This window comes from Gymnoscopelus microlampas (genome assembly GCF_963454915.1).
Source record: "Gymnoscopelus microlampas genome assembly, chromosome: 6".
In the NCBI taxonomy this organism is placed as follows: domain Eukaryota; kingdom Metazoa; phylum Chordata; class Actinopteri; order Myctophiformes; family Myctophidae; genus Gymnoscopelus; species Gymnoscopelus microlampas.
Genome location: NC_139943.1, coordinates 12,204,335 through 12,221,513, shown reverse-complemented (window position 1 = coordinate 12,221,513; position 17,179 = coordinate 12,204,335). Strand labels below are relative to the sequence as shown.

The 17,179-nt window shown below is 42.4% G+C and overlaps 2 protein-coding genes across 2 annotated transcripts in view; one reads left to right on the top strand and one right to left on the bottom strand.

Moving 5' to 3' along the window:
* nell2a (neural EGFL like 2a) overlaps nucleotides 1–17,179 on the bottom strand; it is a gene marked incomplete at its 5' end in the record, with an annotated part of 224,034 nt that overhangs the window by 1,541 nt on the left and 205,314 nt on the right. The window contains 2 exons of the mRNA XM_084059432.1: nucleotides 2,061–2,285; nucleotides 15,422–15,598. Of these exons, the coding sequence (XP_083915558.1) occupies nucleotides 2,061–2,285; nucleotides 15,422–15,598 (402 nt within the window). The remainder of the gene's footprint in view (nucleotides 1–2,060; nucleotides 2,286–15,421; nucleotides 15,599–17,179) is intronic.
* Nucleotides 1–17,179, top strand: part of irak4 (interleukin-1 receptor-associated kinase 4) — a 273,859-nt gene that overhangs the window by 219,442 nt on the left and 37,238 nt on the right. The window lies entirely within an intron of this gene.

The window sequence follows — 17,179 nt, the reverse complement described above, 5'->3', positions numbered from 1 at the left end:
TCATTCTAATCAATGATGGAAAAAACAACTGTCTCCACAAGTTGGAGTTTGGTGGTTTGACCGACAGTTTGAGCACTTTTTAATACTTTGGTTCAATATTTAATAAACCCACAAAAGGGCGTTCATTGTTCAATAGCACTGACTTATTAAAAAGTGCACTGGAAGGACAGCACAGAGGCTTATATAGCTGCACCCTCACTTTGTTCCTGACGTACTTTATATTTCCATTTGAGGATTGTTTACCGTATGGTGAGACCCTCGTTACTTCATATTCATAGCCTATTTCAGCATAGTTCAAACAGCAGTCATCAAACAGTATATGATACAGCCGTTAATTAATATTTATATTTCAGGACGGTTCAAACAGTCAAACAGTATAGCAGTGAGGCCGTCTTTTAGTGGTTGTTTTTAACAGAAGCAGATTCATAATTCAGGGAGACTAGTCTGTGCATACACTATGTTTGTGCATGCGTGCGTATGGAGGAAAATATCTGAAGGAGACATGTGTGCGTGTGCGTGTGTGTGTGTGTGTGTGTGTGCGTGTGTGTGTGTGTGTGTGTGTGTGTGTGTGTGTGTGTGTGTGTGTGTGTGTGTGTGTGTGTGTGTGTGCGTTCATGTTCATTCCTTTTCATTCCTTTTTCCGCTTCATCCCTTTCAGCTCCGCTCATTAGTTATTCATATGTTTATTTGATTGGTTCTGGCAATATCGCATCGCCATGTGTTCGGCATATCAGAACGGTTCGCTCACTGGCATTCAGGATGTGAAGCTCAATTCCCAGCCTAGTCCTTATAACAAAGATTCTCAAACTTTTCTTGTCAAGGATCCCCAAATTGAACCCATCCGATTTTTTTCTGTGCCATGGACCCCCAAAAGAGAACATTTATGTTGCTTTGTGCCGCACAAAGTGACGCGCTGTGAGCTAGTAGATCTACTATTTTCTGGTTGGTCGTATAGACCCCTTAACAGACGACGTCACACTGATAAGAACCAGTATGCGTGCAACCAGTATGCGCTAAATGAAACCCATTCTACCAGGTCTCGCCAGGACGTGCCACACTAGCCAACACACAAGAGGGGGTTGGGGTGTGCTGAAACTAGCGCACCCCGAAACAACAGGTTGGAAATTGATTGCGTGAAACAATCACCTGCGCATCCAGTCTCAATGTTAGTAAACAATTAATTGGTCTATATGTATTCCCCAGGGGCGGGGGGAACGGCCCGAATCTCTAGGTGTGAGGGTCGCGTAACGGCCCGAACCTCTAGTTTATAAAAACCCACAGACACACTCGACTTAACCACTTTCACATCAACATTTAAAAATGTTTAACCGATCTAAGTTCACAACGTATGAGCTTATACAGTAGGTGCGCTATTTGTGCACACCCCCATTGTACCTTAAAGGTAGGGTAAGTGATTTTCTTAAAATAAGTGTTAAATAGCTCTCTATTCTGATTACTCATTGCTATAGAGTGTTTATTCAGTAAAATGAGTCTCTCCAGCTCTTTATTGAACAGAAAATGCATTTTCAGTGCTCTCTCCTGATTGGCTTAAATGTTGTCAACTACCTGAAAATGTACTATATTCTGTTTACTAAAGAGCTGGAGAGACCCCTGTGACCAAACAAACACTCTGTAGCAATGATTACTATCAGAATATAGTACTTTAACCTTTTTAACAAAAAATACCAAAAATACCCCGAAATATCACTTACCCTACCTTTCTGTGTTTTTTTGGTTGATTCATTGATGTACAAGCAATATTAAGTCGGTTATTGTTCACTAAATGTGGGTTTGGATATATTTTCAGCTAATGCACCCAGCCCTAACATAAGCTCCATGACAGTTAAACACACACACACACATACACACACACACACACACACACACACACACACACACACACACACACACACACACACACACACACACACACACACACACACACACACACACACACACACACACACACACACACACACACACACACACACACACACACACACACACACACACACACACACACACACGGTGGAGAGAGGTGCTGGGTGGGGGGGGGGTACCTTGCACTGGCAGAGGGTGCACTCAGTGCCGTGTTTGACCCAGGAGGCTCCGCTGAAGCGCGGGATGCCGTGCTCGTCGGTGCAGGTCTTGGTGATGTCGTTGCGGATGGTGTCCGCCTGGCAGGGGTCGCTCACACAGCGGGGGCAGCACTCGCCCTCTGGGACCACCGTGAACTCACAGTCCACGGGCGGGCAGGACAGAGGCCAGCAGTCCACCTGCCCCTGCTGTGGAACGGAGGGAGAGAGAGAGACACAGGGAGAGTTTGAGACGGACACAGCAAAATGATATTATTCTAGTGCTTAGCACTCAAAACTGCCCTATAAGAGTACCTTCAGGTGGCTGCAATTCAAAACTGGCCCCTGTAAAAGTCATAACCTAGCCCCCCCCCCCCCCCCTCGAACTGTTTACTGTACATATTTTTTGTATTTCTTATTTTTAAACTGTTTATAGGCCTATGATGTTCTGCATAGTAGTGTATATCTGTCTGTCATTTAATGTCACTATGAATTGAGTACAAAGGACCCCAATTGAAACAAGGCATAGGATTGTTTTTTCATTTTTCATCCTATTTAGTTGACCTTGTATTTGAAATGTACTTTCATGTGCAAACTTCTAAATCAATTATTCAATCAATCAATCAATTAGCATCGATCAGTTTGTTTTGCGAAAACTTGAGATCTGAGAACAGGGCCTAACTTGCTACTGTATCTGCTTAGAAAAGGCTTCTTCAGGAAACATCATTTGATTTTCCTACTGTATTTGTCTCATCTGTTTAAGAGAGTAGGTAGCTGATACATTGCACTTTTACCGTAGCGCTAGGTATACTCTTAGTTGCTTGTTTTAGAAGAGAATGCATTTAAGACGTTGAATGCACTTATTGTAAGGATAAAAGTGTCTGCTAAATGACTGTAATGTAATAAGTAAAAGTTTTATATTTGGATCCGAGATGTAGTGGAGTAAAAGTAAAAGTACTGAACATTGGAAATACTCCAGTAAAGTAAAAATACTTTACATTCACTCAATACTTTACATCCACTTAAGTACAGTACTCGAGTACATGTACTTAGTTACACCACTGGTCACAGGTCACAGCTGCTGGAGTAAGAGACAGCTTTTGTTTTAGGACATGGGAACAAGCTTGCTTTTTAGACCAATTATGAGTTTATTGTGAGGAAAAGCCAGTCAGTCAATCTGTGTGCTTTGCTGGTGTATGATGTAGAAAAAAGATTGAGAATTGCTGACAGTAACTATCCGACTTCCGAATGTTGTTGGAAATCCTTGCTAATTATTTATGGACCCCAGTCAAATATTCTAGCGGAAATGAAACTCTTAAAAGATCAGATAATACCTTGACTCAGATACTGCATGTTTTTTTGTGAGGGTACCTCAGGGGACACGGGGAGAACATGCAAACTCCACACAGGAAGGCACTTTCGCCAACCCCACCGAGGGTATGGGCGCTGATGATGCGGAGGAGAGAACACGCCCCCAGCGCCCACAGCGGGAATCGAAACCAGGACCTTCTAGCTGTGAGGCGACAGCGCTACCGACTGTGCCACTGTGCCCCCTCGCATAGTATGTGTATTGAAGAAAACAGCAGCGTACAGCCTTCTGTAGCGCTCAGTAAAAAATATATATAAGCCGTATAGTAGGAAGGTGCTCTTTGGATAAAAAAATGGATCATAGTCTGTTCATAGTCATAACCAAGGCACTCTTCAAAAAAAAGTTTTAATACAAATCCTAGGTCATCATTGAACACATTTAAAAACAAGCCAACCATGTTTGGGCCCTAACCCGGCCTTCTTCAGGGACCGCAGAGAGAGGACAAATTAGGCAGAAGTGTATCGTTGCAGTCGGGCAGAAACCTCTTATCTCCATATTTTCGCTTTTTGTGTTTTTTCATAAATTAATTCTCTCCTTCATCATACTACAGTCTCACACAAAAGTATCAAAAGTAGAAGATCCTGCAAGTGACACGCTTTGGGCTGGTAGATGCTTTTTTTTTTTTTGAATCCTGAAAAGTAACAGTTTCAGACATACAGTATGAGGTTTCCACCCCGACAGAGACGATATACATGTGAGCATATGGGAATGCACACGCTGGAATTTTTATTTCCCAAGGAGAAGCCCACAGCGGATGAAAGTGCATAAGCAGAGAAGTGGGTCAGGGCTTGCAGGGTATACACGACTACAGTATAGCTGAGCCAGAGATCTATAAAGTCGAAAGCCAAAATATATGACCAGTTTTCTCCGGCCAATTGAAATCCAATATGGATTCCTCTAGCTGAGCGCCGTGCGGTGTGCAGAGATTAATATGGGAACAACAATGAGAGAGGAGGGACCACAACAAGTCAATTAAGAAAGCAGCAGGATCATTTACCCCAAAAAAGAAAAAAAGCTTTTGTTGTTGTGTTCTGCTGACTGTGCAGGAAGTTGTATACGTCTCCCAGGTACCCTGACAACTTTTGGTTTATCGTTTTCTTTCCCCCACCGCGAAGTCGTGATCAGACGGCCCATCTGGCATGCAAATATACGCTGTGTATATTTGCATACTGTATGTAAACTGGTGAGGAATGGGAAAACAAACAGATTGCTTTTCCAAGGAAGTCATATTTGAATATTACCTGTCTGTCTGTCTGTCTGTCTAGGACATTCTCACCGCAAGGTGTCATATTTCAACGCTTGGTTGAGGTACCTTTGGCGGCAGACAGTTGCTGATTTTGCTGGTGCCCTTTCTGTGTCAACCATGTTGAGGTCAAGGGAACGATCGTTTACTATTCCCTGTCTGTACTGTGGGAAATGTTTTTAATGCGGTCTTCAAGGTCTGCACTATTATGCCCCTGGTGTCACATTCTCACCCCAACTCTCTCGTGCCGAATGCCCCCACCCCCCCACTAACCGCTTGGTCAAAGTGACTCAAAGATGTCTCTGACCGTCTATCTGTCTTATCTGTCTAACTCACTGGTTCTCAACATCAGGTATCGGGGACCACCAGGGGTCCAAACTGACCATTAACGGCTTTGTAACTGAGTGTGCAGGGTTCATTTGGTTCTGTTTGCACACTTTCAGAGTGAAATGAACACGGTGTGCGTAGATCGGTGTCCCAGAGACCCCCAAAAATTGCATCAAACTGCGGATCCTTGAAATTTAAAAAGATGGAGAATTGCTGACAGTAACTATCCGAGTTCCAAATGTTGTTGACGTGGGATAATCCTTGCTAATAATTTATGGACTCCAGTCAAATATTCTAGTGGAAATGAAACTCTCAAAAGATCAGATAATACCCTGACTCAGATACTGCATGTTTTTTGTGAGGGTACCTACCCTATGGGACGCGGGGAGAACATGCAAACTCCACAGAGAAAGGCCCTTTCGCCAACCACCCCCAGCGCCCACAGCGTCCCCGGCGGGAATCAAACCCAGGACCTTCTATACTGGTCTCTATACTGCCTCCCCCTGGTCAGCCAGGGCGTCTGATGGAGGGGAAAGGAACTGGTTGTAATAACGTGTTCCTTCCACGCACTACGTCGTGGTACGTCCTACCGGGGAAACTGATAAGAAGCGGCTTGCTAGCTCCTCATGCATTGAAGGAAGCATGAGCTCAATCAGTTCGGGGCTCTCCCCAGGCTGGCAGAGGGAGAGTAGCGCCCAGGATTACAGTTTAGGCAATTGGCACTGGGTGACAAAATGGGTTCCAAAAATCGTGGAATAACATTTTAATAAAATAAAAAAAGACACATACTATACGTATGTACTTCTGCCAAATTTGTATTTGGTAGTACAATGTCGTCCCAGGCTGAAAATAGCTGATCAATATACTGTAGGCTCACAACGCGTCGCATTGCAACATGTCTGTACGACAGAGTATAAATCAGGCTATACTTCACGCTGTCTCTCTCTTATACTCACACTTGCGCGCACACACACACACACTCCCTCATTTATTCCATGCCCTTCTCATACACTGTCACACGTGCACAAAAACAACGAGACAAGAGCTTGATGCGTGCCTCCCACCCACCTGGGGGGAATATGTAATATCACTGAAAATCATCTGGCTCAGCGTTTTCACTGATGTTGTAATAAATTAGGCGTCGCCGCCCCCTTGCCGTCGCGCAGCGTGTAAACATTTCAAAGAAGGAAACACCTTGATTGGCACTCTTTGCCGGTAGTACAGCCGGAGGGAAGGGGATTCGACGCGGCCGTATAACTAAAGGTGTCAGGTGTTTCATGAAGATTTGTTCAAATGCGATTTGCAAATGAGCAGTGGTGGAAAAAGTACTCAAATATTTTACTTAAGTAAAAGTATCAATTCTGCAATATAGAAATACTCTGTTACAAGTGAAAGTCCGGATTTCAAAATGTACTTGAGTAAAAGTACAAAAGTATTGGCATCAAAATGTACTTAAAGTACCAGAAGTAAAAGTACTCACTATGCAGAATGTCCCATTTCAGCCGGGACATTGTAGCTGGGAGCTTGTAGATCTGCTATTTTCAAATGGCCGAAATGTATATAGGGCTGAAGTGGTTAATGTATGTTTTGTAATAATAATATAAATCAACAAAGTAACTAGTAACTAAAGTTTTCAAATAATTGTAGTGGAGTAAAAGTACAATATTTGCCTCTGAGATGTAACAGTAGAGGAGTAGAAGTAAAAGTATAGCAAATTGGAAATGCTCCAGTAAAGTAAAAGTACCTCAAAATTGATCTCAAGTACAATACTTGAGTACATGTACTTTGTTACTTTCCACCACTGGGCGTCACCTTCGTTGCCGTCGCGCAGCGTGTAAACATTTCAAAGAAGGAAACACCTTGATTGGCTCTCTTTGCCCGTACAGCCGGAGGGAAGGGGATTCGACGCGGCCGTATACTAACGGTGTCAGGTGTTTCATGTAGATTTTTTCAAATGAGATTTGCAAATGAGAATGTGAATTTCAGAAACAATCAGTCACTCTCTCAGCCGTCCAGTCCACACGGACAGAGAGTGTGTATGGAGCTAGAATGTGATCAACCCTCCTGGAAATCAAGTCTGCGATATATTCCAGAAAGCTCAAAAACATGTTTTTTAATATCTAGTTTTTGCATTCAATTTCCACGGTCTCCGAATGCACTGTAGTCCATTTTTCTCTGATTTCCATAGAAGGAATAAGGCTAAGGGAAGGTACCTAGTGTAGGCCATATATATATATATCACTGCATACTATGCCCACATTAAAAACCAGTGACATTTACACAAAGTTCTTGCCTGGAAATTAGCTTGCGGCGTAGCCAATCTCATACATTTATGCAAGTTGCGTATACTGCAGGTTAAACCATGTTCCTTTACTTTATAATAGCGGGACATATTCAAATTTAAAAAATCTGACGACCTAAGCCTAAGAGAACCGTTCCCGTTTTCGTTCGCTAGTGGCAATTAAACCCTGGATATCAAAACACTGGCGCCCGGCGGCTGCAAATTATGCAGGAAAAAGAAAATACCATATATTGTTGATATCAGTGGATCACAGAGTCACACACATACAGTAGTTGAGAGACGGACCCCAAGATAAACTTGGCTCTTGGGTGAGTGCTTTGCCCCTCTTGCCTCACTCCTGCCACTGTATATTTTAACCCATTAAGACTGGGAATGTATTTGTGTTACTGTACCATGCACTTAAACCATTATTTTATAATTTGGGGCTATTCAAAAATAGCAGATATACAAGCTCATATAAGATTTGCAAATTTCTACGAGCATGAAGATCTGCAATATTTGGGGGGAAATCGTAAAAAATTTAGCAAATCTTTGAATATATATATTTTTCAAAGCGACATTTTTTAACTCAAATCTTTGCTTCTGGGGATTCTACAAATGTCTTATAAATCCTAACATTTTTTTTTTTTTTTTTTACTTATGTTGCTAGAATATAATTTATACACATTTTCCACGATTAAAAAAAAAGCCCAAAGTATAAGATAATGGTTAAAGTGGTTACACAGATAGCGTTCCCGGTCTTAATGGGTTATGGCTCTCTTGCTGAGAGCGTGTGCCGCTGTGGCTCTGCAAAGTGTAACGGCATTCAAGGTTCATTTCACGTTCCTGTCACGCCACTGAAGCCTGTGCAGCGTATCTTACAGCGCCATTCCCCTACAACCGCCTGCCGCTTCGCTTACACAGCTTGCCTGCCCGGTGGCCGTGTGTGTGTGTGTGTGTGTGTGTGTGTGTGTGTGTGTGTGTGTGTGTGTGTGTGTGTGTGTGTGTACGGGATATACATGCTTAAGCCTGAGTTATGATTAGTTGTGCGTGGGGGTGTCGTGCACCGAAAATAGCCGATCTGCAAGCTCAAAACTGTACTGCAGATCGGCTATTCTTGGCGCGTGACACCAGCGTGCAACTAAATATAAATTAAGCTTTAACACCTTACTTAAAGATATTATCATTATTGCGTTTATAATGCATTATAATGCACTTACAGTATAAGGCTTCATATCACTCGTTATAAATGTTTATAACTATGCATTATAACGAAGACACTTTGTTAAGTTATGGAAGTTATAATGTGCTGTTCCACTGAGCTTGAAATGCATTTCATAAACCTTGTTATAAGTTGTTATATGGCAGGAAGGCCATCAAATAAAACAAGATTTTAGGCTATCTGCAGTGAAATGAATACATTATGGTATTTACAATCTGATCCATGCTCAGCCCTGCACCAATCAAAGTCACTGGATTGGTTTAACCCATTAAGACCTGGAACTTTGTCATTTTTAGATTTGAGCTAAAAAAGCATTATTTTACACTTTGGGCTATTCAAAAATAGCAGATATACAAGCTCATAGCGCGGCACCGAGTGCCGCGCTACGAGCTTATAGATCTGCTATTTTTGAAAAATCGTGAAAATGTGTGCAGATCTTTGAATATATGTATTTTTTTTTAAGCGAACATTTTTAACTCAAATCTTTGCTTCTGGGGGGTCCCTGGAACAAAATATTTTGAATGGGGTCCGCGGCCAAATACATATAATTTTGGGGGTCCTTGACATGAAAAAGATTGAGCACCACTGATATAGAAACATACGTTTTTCAGAATACTGTTGAGATTTAGGAGACATGTAGAATCGGCTTCAGGTCTCAATGGTTTAAATTCAGAATCAGAATCCAGCAATTCAAAATCTCAGAATCTCAACAAAAAGACACTGGTGGTGTCTACATGACAAGAAGGAGACAGAGGAGAAAGTGGTACAGTCAGCTGGGCCATTAAGGCCACTGTGGCCTCAGGGCATGCCATTTTTTGAGGGGCACAAGGCCAAACTGAGGGGCAACGACTGCCATGGCCTTCATGGCATCCCTGAAATTCCTGCCCTGGTTACCAATGAAGCTTTATTAGTGTTTGTCTGTGTTTGGTGTGTGCGTGCGTGCGTGTGCGTGTGTGTGTGTGTGTGTGTGTGTGTGTGTGTGTGTGTGTGTGTGTGTGTGTGTGTGTGTGTGTGTGTGTGTGCGTGTGCGTGTGTGTGTGTGTGTGCATGTGTGCACGTAACTGTAGGAGTGGAGCATGCCTCCACTGCCGTATGACAAGCAAGAAAGCGTTCTAAAATGTCTCTTCTTCACATGTTATCATGGATTAAATAAATGAGGACGTTAAAAACACAACGAAACGTCCCCCTACCCTTTCCCCCCTGAATGCTCTAATCTTACAATAATAACCGAAAATAGCCTACATCTACAAGCTCGACGCACTGACTGCGTATAGGTCGGCTGTTTTCTCGGCTCAACATGCTTTCATAGAAGACCATGCTGGCTTCTATGGAATACAAATGACTGAAATCAGTCGTGGCGAACTTTAATTCATGTGTTACGCACCTACGCTACATAAAAGCTCAGCTCATTTTCCGCCGGCCTGCTCTTCTCCCCCGCCACCAACTCTCAGCCACAGTGGGTTTTCCACCCCGGCCCCTATGTATAATAGGATGCAGTAAAGTAATCCAAAGTAGCAGCCCTCAGGGTCTGCCCTTAAGGACCCCCTCACAATGGGAACGGTGGAAATCAGCATTTCTCTGCTCCTCAGACCATAGCAGCACCAGTGAGACTGGGAGCCAGCCTATTCATATGCTAATGCACGGGCAGAATTCAGTAAAAAGTAGCGATACCACATAAAGAAAATACTCTGTTTCAAGTAAAAGGCCATGTATTCCAAATTTGACTCGAGTAAAAGTACAAAGGTATTTGGCGTGAAAATCTACTAGCAAAGTAAAAAAAGTACTCAAATGTTTCAAAATGTCTCAAACTTAGATGGGCTGTTTTCAAATAGCAAAGTATGAAATAAGACTTGTTTGTATTAATAATCTATACATCTGCAAAGTTAAGTAACTATTAACTAAAGTTTTCAAATAACTGGAGTGGAGTCAAATGTACAATATATTTGCCTCTGAGGCAAACATTGAAGTACTTATTGTGAGATGTAAGTAAAGTAAAAGTAAAAAAACTTGTGCTTAAGTGCACTGCAGTAGGTACTCGAGTACATATCGTCTCTGTCGGGTGGAAACCTCATACAGTATGTCCAAAACAGTTACTATTCAGGATTAATAGCAAAAATAGCGTTTCGAGCTTGCAGATCTGCTACTTTTTGATGCTTTCGTGTGAAGCTGTAGTATGATCAAGTAGGGCATTTATTTATAAAAAAAAAAACACAGCAAGTTATTAATACTAGACCATACCCGGTCGACGCATCCGTGGGGGGATATGCGCACATGATCTGGCAACCCGGGAGGAAGTCCCATAGCTGGGCAGCCCCGTAACCATGGCGACATTCTTTGACACAAAAGCGCTAATAAGAAGCTGAGATTTGATGCAAGTGAAAAACGGGCTTAACAGTTAAGTTTAGATGGTAATGGCCAATGGCTGTGTGCAAAATCAGAGCAATTGGTCCAGCCACTGAGAAGAACGCTGCGAGGCGTTGTGGGCTTGTGGATCGGCTATTTTTGGCAAAGAGGTATAGGTGTAGAGGGAAAAAAGAGCAGACCAAGTAAACAAAAAAAACTATAATTTACTTGAGCACCTGCCCCTCAAAATGTCTGTGCACGCCACTGATGGAGATAAGAGGTTTCTGACGATGTACTTGGTTACTTTACGCCACTAGATAGTCTCCTGTACAGGGGGGACGCGGGGGGCAAACAAAGCTGCTATAGCGCTAGCGCAGTGTGGATGATTTACAGGCCATACATACAGCATACTGTCAGGAGAGAGGCGCTCCATTCAGCGCACGGTGTGTAAATTGGAGCTTGTAAGTGGGAAGCGAGATGACAGGGGAGGGAATGTACGGCGTGACATTTGCATTTAACCCATCAAGACCGGGAACGCATCCGTGTAATCACTTTATCCATATTTTATACTTTGGCTATATGGATAGCCGAGTGCCGCACTATGAACTTGTAGATCTGCTATTTTTAGAAAAATCTTGAACATTTTGTGCAAATATTTGAATATAATTATATCTTTTTTGAAGGGAACATTTTTGACTCAAATCTTTGGGTCCCTGGAACAAAATATTTTGAAATAGGGGTCGGTGGATAGGTGGTCCTTGACATGAAAAAGTTTGAGCGCCACTGATATTATAGCTACATAGGTCTTTCAGAAAACGGTTAAGATTTGAGTTACAAATGTTCGCTTTAAAAATATATACATTCAAAGATTTGCACACTTTTCAAAAATAGCAGATCTACGAGCTCGCCACGCTATGAGCTTGTCTTTGGCTGTTTTTGAATAGCCAAAGACATCTAAAAATGTAACAGATGCTTTCCCCGGTCTTAATGGGTTAATAAACATGGCGACAGGCTAGAGATGCAACGTGAGCTTGGTGGATCCTTGTGTACCGTATACAGGCAACGGCATTTTCCTGTCAGATCTGGCGGTCGGGGATACATTTGTTAGAATCCCTCGCCGTACTGTATGTTTTGAGTGTCGGAGGAAACTTCTGTATAAGATAGATCTTTCACTCGGCAGAGGATGCCAAAGTGGAGAAGCGTGGGCTTATCGGGAATATGTTGTGTGACAACATCTTCTATATATACAGTACGCTCTATATACGGTACCTTCTATATACAGTATATGCTTTTTAACGCCTCCACACTGCTGCTACACAAATATGTGTGGCCGTGAACTCGGGCACGCATTATACAGTCTCTGTCGGGGAGGAAAGCTAATATCCGGTTCGATCCCGGGCTCCGCCAGAGTTAGTGTCGAAGTGTCCTTGAGCAAGACACTGAACCCCTTAATTGCTCCCGATGAGCAGGTTGGTGCCTTGCATGGTTTCGTATGAATGTGTGAATGTAATGTACAATCTATGTAAAGCGCTCTGGATTTTTACTATTTATATGTCCAAAACGGTTACTTAGAAATAGCAAAAGTGGCAGATCTACAAGCTCAAAACTTGTATATCTGCTAATTTGGATACTTTTGTGTGACGCTGCAGTATGTGATCAAGTAGGGCATTCATTTACGAAAAAAAGTGAAAATATGGAGATAAGAGGTTTCTGCCCAACAGCAACGATATTCACTTCCTTTCCATACTACGTGCGCGCGCACGCACACACACCAACCCACCTACCTCGGGCATACACCGCTCTCTTCTCAACCTTAACCTTTTCCTTCCAGAATGTAATATGCCAGGCCGAGTAAATCAGACAGCGGTGCTGTAAGTATAAACTCAATTCTCACCCCCTAGCCAATCACTTCTTCTGTAGGTAGAAAACTCTTCAAAGAAATACTGCATGTACCTCTTCTCCTGCAACCCTCCTCTCTGCTCTGGACCCCCCCCCCCCCCCACACACACACACACACACACTCACACTCTGTCCTTTATCCTTTACTTGTACCTGCTTCCTTATTAGTTTTCTGTCTGGGTGCTCTTTGTTTACATAGCTCAACAAGGAGTCCTAGGGACAAGGACTCCTTGTTGACCTAGCACAGTGATTCTCAAACTTTTTCATGTCAAGGACCCCCAAAATGATATGTATTTGGCCGCGGACCCCCATGTCAAAATGTTTCGTTCCAGGGACCACCCAGAAGCAAAGATTTGAGTTACAGATGTTCACTTAACTATATTCAAAGATTTGCAAAAATGTACAAGCTCATAGCGCGGCACTCGGTGCCACGCTATGAGCTTGTGTATCTGCTATTTTTGAATAGCCAAAGTATAAAAGGTTAAAGTGGTTCAAATCATAGAGCAGCAAAGTCTGACGTCACTGCCGCTAGAGGGCGCTGTCCCCCTGGGTCGTGGCTTTACTTTTTGTGTTGATATCCCCATAGGGAAATCTTAGAACACGTCATATAAGAACTGTGTTCCAAACATAAACACACCACCCCGGCATTTCTGTCAGGGGGGTGGCTCTGCATCATTTATGATATTCATTCATATTTGATAGAGCCTGTTTCTGGTGAAAATGTAATTAATTCTGCCTTAAAAGAACAACACTTCCGGGTCTGAAATCACTGTCCCTACAGCAGCCGCCTTCATGGGAAATGTAGTCTTTGGGACTTTTGACTCATTTCTAGCGTTTATTGTGTTTTTCGATAAATGTGTACATTTCCACCTTCAGTTGATGCTTCATATCCATATATAATCGCCGGGGTGGTGTATTTATTTCTCAAACGTTTTCGTGCCAAGGATCCCCAAAATGAAATGTATTTGGCCACGGACCCCCATCTGAAAAGGTTTTGTGCCAGGGACCCCCAGAGAGAAGAGTTGTGTTAAACACAATTTTAACATTTTTCAAAAACTGTTTGAAAATAACAGATGTACAAGCTTTTTGGAGTTTTCTGAAAAACTAATTTTGCTATATAAATGATATATAGAGATATATTTCCCAGTTTTAATGAGTTAAGTTGCTGCGGGGGAATGGACAGTGAAAATGAAATGTAGAAAAAGGTCTTCAAAAACTTTAACGTCCTCCCCGAGAGGCAATTTGTGGTACAGTACAGACAAAAATAGACAAATTGAAAGCATGTCAAATAAACAACGTCAATCATAAATATCATCACAGACCAGGCAAACTTTGGTTTGTTAGCAAGCTCAGGGTTTCCACATCAATTTAATCATGCCTGTGGAGGTATTTTTGACCCAGGACACCACTAAATATTTTGTACAGTTCAGTCAGAAATGCTTTGCCCCGCTGGCCTAGCGGTCCAGGCGCATACCACATAGGCTATGCAGGTAATCCAGCTTGACAGCGTGTCGTGGGTTCGACCCGCGATCCCGACAACCTTCACTGTGAGTCACCCCCCCCCATCTCTCTCCCCATTTCCTGTCAGCCCACTATCCTATCAATAAAGGCAGAAAAAGACCCAAAAAACATCTTTAACCCATTAAGACCGGGAACGCATCTGTGTCACTTTTTGATTTGAGCTAAAAAGCCTTATTTGACACTTTGGCTATTCAAAAATAGCAGATATATATAGCAGATATACAAGCAGATATACAAGCTCATAGCGCGGCACCGAGTGCCGCGCTATGAGCTTGTAGATCTGCTATTTATGAAAAATCGTGAATGTGTGCAAATTAATATATTTATATTCTTTAACATTTAAAGGAGACACACCATGAATTTCACTTTTTTTAATTTTTATTTAATTTTTTGGGCTCCCCAGTGTCTCTTGTACCCCAAAAAATATATATTTTTTAACATTCAGTCATTCATTCTCATTTCAGAGATTTTCAGAATGGGCGTGTCTGAACAGGCCATCTCAGAATGGCAATGGTTGCTTACATCACGAACCATTCTGCCCATGTATTTTGACAGACAGAATTGCTCAGTAGCACCCCTCTGCCCAACAGGACATTTTGGTATTGCAGCTGAAAGTGCTTTATAAGCCTGAGAGAATTGACTTGGGATGAGTATATCTGAGTGTTGATTTAGGCTCAAACCTTTTGAAAATGGTTTGAGGGACATACACCATATGATATTAAATATCAAATCTTTTTTTTAAATTCATGGTGTGTCTCCTTTAACATTTTTTCAATTTCATTTTCTTAAATCTTTGCTTCTGGGGGGTCCCTGGAACAAAATATTTTGAGACGGGGGTCCGCGGTCAAATACTGTACATATCATTTTGAGGGTCCTTGACATGAAAAGGTTTGAGAAACACTGATATAGAAACATACGTTTTTCAGAAAACTGTTGGGATTTAGAAGACATTTCTAGAATTGGCTTCAGGTGTTAAAGGGTTAAAAAAAAAAGAAGTGCTTTGCCTGAGAATCTCAGACAGCGTGTTTGCACATTAAAGTAAGACATCCCACGGACCCACAGTTTTGAAAACCACTGAACTAACTGTATAGCTTTACTGGTAAAAAAAAAAAAAAGGTAAACGGTTGACATGCTAACTCACCAGACACTGGCACTGCTGGCAGTTGTCCACCCAGGTGTCTCCGCTGCCGTAGGTGAGCAGGCCGTTCTGGTGCAGACACTGGCTGCTGAGGCGGGGGTCGCACTCGGGGCAGCAGAACAGGTCTGCGTTGGGGTTGTCACAGTCACACACCATCCTCCTGCACATCACCTGGCCGGCCTGCAAGTGGTGGAAGAAGTACTCACATGTTTTACTTAAGTAAAAAGTATCAATACTGCACCGTAGAAATACGATGTTACTAAGTAAAAGTCCGGAATTCTAAATTTACTTGAGTAAAAAGTACAACAGTATTGGTATCAAAATGTACTTAAAGTACCAAAAGTCTAAATGTATAAAACTGTTTTGAAAATAGCAGATCTACAAGCTCACAATGCGTCGCGATGCGACGCATTGTGAGCTTGTAGATAAAAAGAACCTTCCAATAGATCCAATGTAGTTATTATTTAGTCACAACAAGCTCTTGTTAATATTTGTCATTGGTTCAATATTTATAAAAACCAACAGACAGACAAGAAAACGTCGGGCAGGGTCGGGTTTGGGCAGAATTTGAGAACTCTAAGACAGACAGACATTCAACCTGGTGTCCCTGTTTTTGGTCATGTCATTATAGGCGAACACTTTCAAAAACCTTTGTGCGACACTTCCTAAGACAATAATTTGATGACCGTGTGTTTTTCCTACCGGATACATTAGCCGGTAGGAGACGGGAATCAAATTATAAGCTTAGGAATGCCACAAAAACAAAAATAAATCCATGGATTCAAGGCTTCATAGGGTGTGCAAAAGAATAAGTCATTTTTTGGGTGAACTCCTCCTTTAACTACAAGTTTGGTTAGTTGTAGTATTGTTGTTAGATAGCCGCACCTGAATTGACAGGATGTGCCAGCGCGGGAGAGCCGAGCCAAGGGTAACGGGGCTTCAGTTACCTGGATGGTGTACAGATCGCACGGGACTTAAATGGCCTCTTTCAAACAAACTCATCAGCCTTGAAGGCTTAAGTCCTTGCAACCACGAAGAAGCTGACTCCAGAATCTTCACACATGCTCTCCATGCAGCCAAGCAACAAATGAAGTCTGTGTTGATTAAGGCATGCAACACAGATATTCTTGTTGTTGCAGTCAGTGCAGGCTTAGAAATGATTTGGGTAGAATTTGGCCATGGTCAGTCCATTAGGTGATTGCCAATTCATGATATGGTAGTAAATGTTGGCCCAGAGAAATCCAGTGGCATGCTGTCCTTCCACGCCAGTGGAAAGACAGTTGTGTCAGTTTGTCATGGTAAAGGCAAGCAAGCTGCATGAAAACTGCATGCCAGGCAACAGTGTGCAAAATGCAAACTGAAAGCCCTGCCAACTGTGGCTGGTAAAAAGATGGAGAGATCTGGCAAGTTCTCTGGACAATCCTTCCACCTATTGTTCAGACTTGTGAGCAGTTGACAAAATGTGGCTGCAAGACTGAATGCCGAGGACGATGCAAATGCAATCACTTCATGCTTAAGTGTACACAGTTGTGTGCCTGCAAATGTGAGGACTAAAAGAAGAACCAATCTGTTACGGTTTGGTTCCATAAATTATACTGGACTGGACTTGGGTTCCAGTACAGTCCAGTACAGTACTACAGTCCAATACAGTAGTACAGTCCAATACAGTACAGTCCAGTATAATACAGTCCAGTTCAGTACAGTACAGTCCAATACAGTACAGTCCAGTATAATACAGTCAAGTCCAGTCCAGTACAGTAC